This window comes from Cebidichthys violaceus, unplaced genomic scaffold (genome assembly GCF_023349555.1).
Source record: "Cebidichthys violaceus isolate CVI_PGR_0920_01 unplaced genomic scaffold, fCebVio1.0.p SCAF_29, whole genome shotgun sequence".
Lineage (NCBI taxonomy): Eukaryota > Metazoa > Chordata > Actinopteri > Perciformes > Stichaeidae > Cebidichthys > Cebidichthys violaceus.
Window position 1 is genome coordinate 1,603,753 of NW_027176472.1, and position 8,364 is coordinate 1,612,116.

Genomic DNA, 8,364 nt, shown 5'->3' on the forward strand with positions numbered 1-8,364 from the left:
GCCAGGGTTCCCGGGGCTCTGTGGTGAGTCCCTCTGGGAGTTTTGTTCGGTTCTCGCATCATCAGCAGCGCAGGGAGTCAACCTCGCCGGTGTCCATGATGACCTCTTCCCCCTCCTCCATCACCTCCCTCTCCTGCTCCTCTCGACAGGGAGAGGCAGAGGATGGAGAGGAGGCGGGACCGTCATCGGCGACTCCGCTCAGAGTCTCTCCTCCTCCTCCTCCTCCTCCTCCTTCATCGTCCATCTTAAATCCTTCTCTGGCTCCAGGCTCCGCACAAATCTCCCCATCCTGTCCCGTCTCCATCTCGCCCGTCTCTGTCTCACCGACCGCCTGCCTCGTCTCACCGTCCATCCCCGCTTCTCCACCTAACTCCGAACCCGCCTCACCACCCACACCCAAACCTGTCTCCATCTCCCCACCCGTCGAACTCCCCCCGGCCTCTTCACCCAAACCGACGTCTTCGTCTCCCGCCTCTCCTTTCGAACCCGGCCCCGTCTCCATCTCCCCCTTTTCGTCCTCGGGCCCCGAATCACCGCGCGAGCTCAGACCCGTCTCGCCGAGCGACCCTATCCGTCCACCCAGCCCCGTCTCCGGGCATTGTCCCGTCTGCGGCGTCTGCGGCGTCTGCGGCGTCTGCGGCGGCGGCTGGTCTCCGGTCAGCGCTGCGGCTTCTTTGGCTTGTCTGATGCAGTTGATCCACTGTTGTTTGTTGAAGGCGTCGCTGGCCTGGAAGCAGTGGCTCTGCAGCTGACCGCCTGTCCGGTCCGAAACCCGGAAGAAGTTCTTTGCTGTGAGGAGAGAGAGAGAGAGAGAGAGAGAGAGAGAGACAGCAGCAGACATGGACGGTTATTATGGTATAACCACATCTGTGTTCGACAGGTTGAAACACATCTGCATTCAGAAGTTACGGTCGATAACCGTATTCTTGCTTTTTGCCTCAGACCAAAAGTACACACAATGTATTTAGGCTGTTTAGTGTACTTCACTGTACTATAGTATGAAACTGGTTCACAGCGTTTGTCTGTGTTTGCATCTGAAATGTACTGACTCCGCTCGTTGTTGCTGAAGGCTCCTCTGATGGACCCGCCCACTCTCATCTCTCCGTCCGATAGGTCCTCCAGGTCCAGCTGCCGGATGGGGATCGGCTGGCGGCAGAGCTGGTAGTTGACCGGCTGGTCGTTCGACGAGGCGGACCTGGTGATGACGAGGACGTCCTGGAAGAGGAAGACGTGGAGCTTCTGGAAATAGAGAGAGAGAGAGAGAGAGACAGAGAGAGAGAGAGAGAGAGAGAGAGAGAGAGAGAGAGAGAAATAAACGTATGATCAGTACAGTATATGGATAAAGGGGTTGGGAGATGGTGGTGGGTAGTGAACTGAAGGAATCTACTGACGAGTCCTCTGTTGTTCTTCAGCTCTCCGTGGCAGCTGAGGGTCCTGGACCGGGCGATGAGCCGGTCCCTCTGTCCGTCCTCCGCGTACAGCAGACGGTCCTTGTAGTACTGACACTCGGACTCCCCCGTCCGCCTGTTGATGTCCGCCACCACGCTCTGAACCATCAGCATCTGCAAGAGCAAAAGGCACCGCGACGATCGGACTCATTGGTTCTGAGAGACTCAAATCATCTGGTGTTCTTCTAGCCTCGCGCGGAATCTTAACGCCTACCGCCTCGTCCAGGTGCTGCCGGTCCGGGTGGCCGTTGGCCGTGTGCTTCAGGATCTCCCTGAGCAGCAGCGGGTACTTCACCAGTCGGCTGCGGGGGATGTCCAGGAAGTTCCACAGGTCCAACTTCCTGCTGAAGGGCGACTGGCGACAGCGCTGCAAGAAGTCCTGGACCCGCCCATCCTGCTTCTTCTGGTCCAACAAGGCCTTGGCCTTCACCTGGTTACTGCAGTACGAGGTGTAGCAGGAGAGACAGGGAAGCTGCGGGGGACGCAGGGACGCCCGGTTTATCCACGGCACAGGACGCAATGAAACACTCAGTATTTTTTCAGTATGTCAGGAGAGACACTCACCCAGTCTGTCAGGAGGTGTCCCACATGCTCTGTGGACCCGTCAGGCTTCCTGGCGTCTCGGAGGCGACTCAGCAGGTCTGAGGACAAAGACGGTTTGGAATCATGGAACTCTTTAAAAGAGATCTCGACCGGTGAAAACATTCAGCTGAAGATGCGCTTCTTCTGCAGCGTTGACTTCGCGAGCAGAGGGACGTCGGAGGTTTTTTTTCTTCAGTTCTACAGTCGCCATCTGGTGGCTGTTAGAGGAACTGCAGCTTTAAGTCCCTTTCAGACCCGGAACATGCTGCCTTCATCTATCTGTTTTAAGTTAAAGTGTCTTTGTGTCAATCAGACATGGACGTCTTTTAAGTTAATGTTCTCACGCTGAAAATGGTCTCTTTCACAGTGTCTTATCAAATTGATGACTTTTATTGTCTGTGTGCATAAGAGACGAATACATATTCAAATGTTATATATATTTAAAAAAGTTGTTTTGTGTTGAAAATGATACGTCTTGAGTGACCTTTGATGGACCGCCTCCGTCAGATGCTGCCTCCTACCTTCATGCAGGGGTATCAGCGAGTCCAGAGTGCCGAAGATCTGGTTCAGTTCCTGCTCAGTCATGATTGACAGCTTCAGCATCGGGTCATGGTAGGCCTGCAGCGCGCACACACACACACACACACACACACACACACACACACACACACACACACACACACACACACACACATGAGCATACTCCCTGTAGAATAAGTATAGGAGGAAAGTCCTCAAGGAAAAATAAAAGGTTTTTATTTACCTTCTTCGCCAACTTGAGATCCTCCACCAAGTCCTGCTCGCCCTGAGCCAACTCAAATATAGCCTGCAGGGGGAAACAAAGTCAGTTTGAGTTATCAGTAGGTGTTAAGAGATGGACGAGTTCCGCTATTGTGTTTGTGGTTGTAACGTGCTTCTCTCACCTCCTGTCGTTTGATCTCTTTGGGGCTCAGAGGCTGCGTCGCTCCCAGTCGGACGTCGAACGTCTCGCTCCAAAGCTTGCTGTCGCGCCGCTTGGAGGCCGGCGCCGCTGAGGCGGAGACCCGCGTCGCGGTCGCGGAGGAGGACGGGTTGGAGACCGTCGCCGAGATAACGCGCCTCTTCATGGTGGAGGATGAGGAGGAGAAGGAGGAGGAGGAGGAGGAGGAGGAAGAGGAGGGAGGAGGAGGAAGAGGAGGAGGAGGAGGAGCAGCGGCTCTCTCCGTCTGACTCTCATTACGGAAACTGATGGAGCGCTGCAAAGACAGAGAGATGGTGAAACAATACAATAATACACTTTAATAATTCATAAAAGAGCTAATGAGAAGAGCTGATTTGGCCATTTCAACTGTGTTAGAAAATATCTGGTTCTGTGATGATAAAAACGTCAGGTGAGAGGTTAACTACGACTCCCAGGATGCACCACTGTAGGCAGGTGGAAGCTCAAGTTTTCCAGTGTTCTGCAGCTTAAACCACTTTGGATTTCAGTGGACATTTTGGATGAAGTCAGCAACAATGGCGCTGCGTTTCATTCACAAACTGATCCGCAGCTCTATCGCCGTAGAGCTCATGGGAGTTGTAGTCTATCAGTCTATCAGTCTATCAGCTGAGGTTATTACATCAACCTATTGGGTCATCAGATCATTCTGGAAACGTGTGTCTCTTTGTTCACCTGCAGCGTCTGACCGATCCTCTTCAGCGGTGCCGTCTTGACGGGCGGCAGCAGGCCGGCCAGAGACGTCACCCTGGACACCAGTTTACTGCGCTTGGTGCCGGGCTCCTGGAGGAGAGAGCAGAGCCAAACTACGTCACACTACGTCAGACTACGACACACTACGGCTGAGCTGATGTTAAAACACATGATCTGCAAACGCTGGCAGAGCCTACAGAGGGCAGTGCAGGTCTGGCTCAAAGTCCCCAAAGAAAGCAAACTGCAACCAAGTTAATATCACAAAGTGACGTCTTCAAATTACTGTTTTCTTATGGAGGAGAGGAGGACAGGAGAAGAGAGGAGAGGAGAGGAGAGAAGAGGAGAGGAGGACAGGAGGGGAGAGAGGAGAAGAGGAGAGAGGAGGAGAGGAGGACAGGAGAGGAGGGGACAGGAGAGGAGAGTAGAGGAGAGAAGGAGAGGAGGAGAGGAGAGAGGAGGACAGGAGAGGAGGGGACAGGAGAGGAGAGTAGAGGAGAGAAGGAGAGGAGGAGAGGAGAGGAGGAGAGGGGAGAGGAGGAGAGGGGAGAGGAGGGGAGAGGAGAGGAAGAGAGAGGAGAGGATAGGGGAGGAGAGGAGAGGATAGGAGAGGAGAGGAGGGGACAGGAGACACTTTAAGTTTGTGAAAAAGACAGAAATAAAAAAAAAAAAGAAAAGAAATAAACACAGAAGCTCAAAGGACGTGAAGGACAACTTGCCGAGTTAGAGATTTGTTATATTAAAATCATTTGACTTATAGGAATTATAATCTCTGCGTGGCTCGGTGAATTCCCAAATATTCAGTTTACAAAGTTCTCACCAACTGACAATAGACTCATCAATCAACTGACAAAATGTTTGTGGAACAACTTGTCCACTTTGAGGTTTTCAAGCAGCGGGATAGTAGGTTTACAGGAAAGTATTATTATTATACTGCAGGTTAAACAATAGTGTGACTCAAAGGCCCTCCCTCTGTGCCACACACACACACACACACACACACACACACACACACACACATACACACACACACACACACACACACACACACACACACACACACACACACACACACACACACACAGGCCTCTGTATTATTAGGGGGAATAGAATCAGGAAAATGCCACCAGGCTGATTGTCCTGGATACAGACTTACAATAAATCAATATGTGTGTGTGTGTGTGTGTGTGTGTGTGTGTGTGTGTGTGTGTGTGTGTGTGTGTGCGTGTGTGTACAGTCATCTGACCTACTGGAACACAGGAACCATCAAACTCTGTTTGCATCAACACATTCAGGAACCAGTCGACCAGAGAACAAATCGACCTCGGATGTTTTTTGGTTTTTCGTCCTCGATCGTTACAAAGTCACAGAAAGAAACCAGCTTCTCCACAGCTTTCAAGGATTTTACCAAAAAATATTTGACAAAGAGAATCACAATTTAAAGCTGTGACTCTGAAGCCTTTGAAGCTGCTGTCATCATCGATAAATAGATTATGTAAATACCAGTTTAATGTATGTGATCAAATTCAGTGTGTTTTCTCTCATTTAGCAGATGACACTGCTGTATTTATTCAAGACACACATTGTTGTTTAAAAGGGTTTTGGAGGTAAATATATATATGATGTTTATTTGCTTCACAACAGCGTTGTTTCCAAGTTTCCATTGGACATGTTGTGATGGGTTTCCGTGTGTGACGGCGCTTCAGTTGATTCATTCTGACAAAGATCAATTCAGTGCAGTTGGCAAACAGCGGACTGATTATCTAATTACAGCAGGTTTACAGCAGCCTGACTCTGTGGAAGAGCTCCCAAAAACATCGATGTTTCGATTTGACAGTCAAAACGCTGAATCCCTTTATCTTATTTGTGTTGTTGTGTCATTGCACACAAAGCAATGCGGGATATCAGTAATGCTATTTTATCACGAAAGTCGCCAGTGACGCCAGTCGTTAGTCAAGTTAACCACGCTCTTTTCCTAAACCTAACTAAGTGGTCTTGTTGCCTAAACCTACCTAACTTCCTGTGATGCAGATGTTTATTTTGAAAAGACACTAAGCATGTAACGAGTTTATATTGACACGCCATCACTGAGACGTCTGAAGCTGATGCTAGAGCAATACGTAGAGCGTCATAGTTTGAGGCTTAGTGCCATCATTGATGCATTGGTGTTAGAATGTGTTGCAACGTTTTCGCTTCAATGCACATCAAACATTTTCTAACAATGCAGACATGGATGGGCTATCTATCCATCTATCCATCTATCCATCCATCCGTCCATCCATCCATCTATCCATCTATCCATCCGTCCCTCCATCCATCCATCTATCTATCCATCCCTCCGTCTGTCCTTCCATCCATCTATCTATCCATCCCTCCGTCTGTCCTTCCATCCATCTATCTATCCATCCCTCCGTCCGTCCTTCCATCCATCTATCTATCCATCCCTCCGTCTGTCCATCCATCTATCTATCCATCCCTCCGTCCGTCCATCCATCTATCTATCCATCCCTCCGTCCGTCCATCCATCTATCTATTTATTTATCTATCCATCCCTCCCTCCATCCATCTATCTATCCATCCCTCCGTCCGTCCCTCCATCCATCTATTTATCCATCCCTCCCTCCGTCCGTCCCTCCATCCATCTATCTATCCATCCCCCCGTCCATCTGTCCATCCATCCATCTATTTATCTATCTCTTCATCCATCTGTCCATCCCTCCGTCCGTCCATCCATCTATCTATCCATCCCTCCGTCCGTCCATCCATCTATCTATCCATCCCTCCGTCCGTCCATCCATCTATCTATCCATCCCTCCGTCCGTCCATCCATCTATCCATCTATCTATCCATCTCGTTCCTTTTTCTATGAACTGACTCGTTCACAAGCAGGCTAGAGAGGCGTTAGAAACACAAGTGACACCTGAACAGGTAAGAAGAGGACACGAGATGACATAATTCAAAGAGCTCCATTGAAAACCCTGTAGTAACCATGTAATAAACATGTAGTAAACATGACATAAATGTTTGTTTCATGTGTATTTTTTGAGGACGGTGACAGTCTCCTCGTCGTCCACGCAGATCTGATGTTTTTGTGTCTTCAGTGGATGTTTTAGTCAAAGGCTTCATGTACGTCATGATTAGTCAAAGCATTTTATTGCCCTTTGCTTTTATTGATACGGCAACTTTTCAACCTCAGCCAAGGTTTTTTTTTATGTGCAAATAAAAACAGACGGTTGGAAAAAGCACTTAGTGCAGGACTGCTGAGAGGACACAGAAAAACAACATGAGGTTCTAAGCACGAGGCCCGGCCGCTCCACCGGTTTGTTTTTCGTTCACGTCGGAGAAAACATTCCCCCCCGCAGACAAACACCGACGCCAGACTGTTCTGAGGTTTTTACATCTGAGATGTTGTCGTCACAAAGCATTCAAGTGACCTTCTGTGTCCATAAAAGAGACATTTATGAGAGAACTCGCTGATGAGAACGTGTTCTACTGAAAACTAACAACAAGCATTCGTACGTAGAGCACTACCATTCCAATAACTTTGATCAAAGTGAAACTACCCCAAAAAAGTCTGATAAGTTTAGCATGAAACAGTATAACCTGAATACTACTAATACATACAAAAGAGTATTAGTAGCAGTAGACGTAGTAGTAGAACATTTCCTCCATCTTACCTCCAGCTGTTTCCCCATGTTGCTGTTGTTCCCCTTGACGAGCTCCACGGAGCATCTAGACTTGAACTGGTGTGCCAGCAGGCAGAAGGGCTTTTGTCCCATCACCATACTGCTCACCACAAAAGCCCAGCACAGGATCTGGACCTTTTACCCGGTACCAAGACAGCGCCCCGGTCTTAGAGGAGGTTTTAACGCTGGTGAATATCTGATACCAACAAGAGAAGTGACTAGAAAGAGTCTGGCTCTGGTAGTAAGAGAGACGGTGACAAGAAGAGCTTCAAGAAGGTGTGAAGAACCCAGAGTATCCAAATGGAGTTTAGTGCTGGTTCTAGAAATACTGTACTGGTTCAGAATCCACAAGGAAACTGGAGGGTCTAGAAAGAGTCTGATACAGGTGGCAGCGGATCTTCCAGAGCTGGAACTAGAAGAGCATCCACAAAGTCTTGAAGGCCTTTTTTTTGGTATCCAAGAAATGCCTGATACCGGTACAGAGCCCGGAGAGAAACTGGTACCAGTACGGATTCTTAGTAGTGTCCTGGAAATGCCTGGTGCCGTCTAGAGGGTATCTGGATCCAGCTCGGTACCGGCAGCGTTGAGGAAGAGTCCAGTGAAGGTTTGGTCCTACCAGAGTTCAGACAGTTTAGACCCTCTGGAGCTCTTCTTCCAGTCTTCTGTCTGACTTCTCTATTAAATAGTGTTTTAAGCTTCCTCACGCTCAGGGACGGGTGTTCACTCGTCCCCCTCCTGCTGAAAATGAACCTCTCTCTCTCTCTGACACGCTTACTCACTGGCTCCCTCACCCACTCACTTTACTTCCTTCCTTCCTTTCTCCCTTTTTCCCTGGAATCTATTTCTTTTATTTACACCGTGAGCCTTTACCAACAATAAAGATATGCAAATAGTCCCCAACAAATGCACCATTTCCTCCTGTTTGAGTGACGTTTGATAAACACTACAATGACCAAATGATTGAGTCTTTTTCCAGGAATTA

General features: G+C 49.0%; 1 protein-coding gene across 1 annotated transcript in view; it reads right to left on the reverse strand.

The window, feature by feature from the left end:
• arhgef3 (Rho guanine nucleotide exchange factor (GEF) 3) overlaps positions 1 to 7,526 on the reverse strand; it is an 8,801-nt gene extending 1,275 nt beyond the window's left edge. Inside the window, exons 1-10 of the mRNA XM_068722155.1 lie at positions 7,374 to 7,526; positions 3,682 to 3,789; positions 2,954 to 3,265; positions 2,794 to 2,856; positions 2,552 to 2,648; positions 2,013 to 2,089; positions 1,663 to 1,920; positions 1,392 to 1,562; positions 1,050 to 1,239; positions 1 to 789 (exon numbers count right to left, since the gene is read on the reverse strand). The exon at positions 1 to 789 is cut by the window's left edge and continues 1,275 nt beyond it. Of these exons, the coding sequence (XP_068578256.1) occupies positions 62 to 789; positions 1,050 to 1,239; positions 1,392 to 1,562; positions 1,663 to 1,920; positions 2,013 to 2,089; positions 2,552 to 2,648; positions 2,794 to 2,856; positions 2,954 to 3,265; positions 3,682 to 3,789; positions 7,374 to 7,481 (2,112 nt within the window). The 5' untranslated portion in view covers positions 7,482 to 7,526 and the 3' untranslated portion in view covers positions 1 to 61. The remainder of the gene's footprint in view (positions 790 to 1,049; positions 1,240 to 1,391; positions 1,563 to 1,662; positions 1,921 to 2,012; positions 2,090 to 2,551; positions 2,649 to 2,793; positions 2,857 to 2,953; positions 3,266 to 3,681; positions 3,790 to 7,373) is intronic.
• Positions 7,527 to 8,364: the final 838 nt, after the last annotated feature.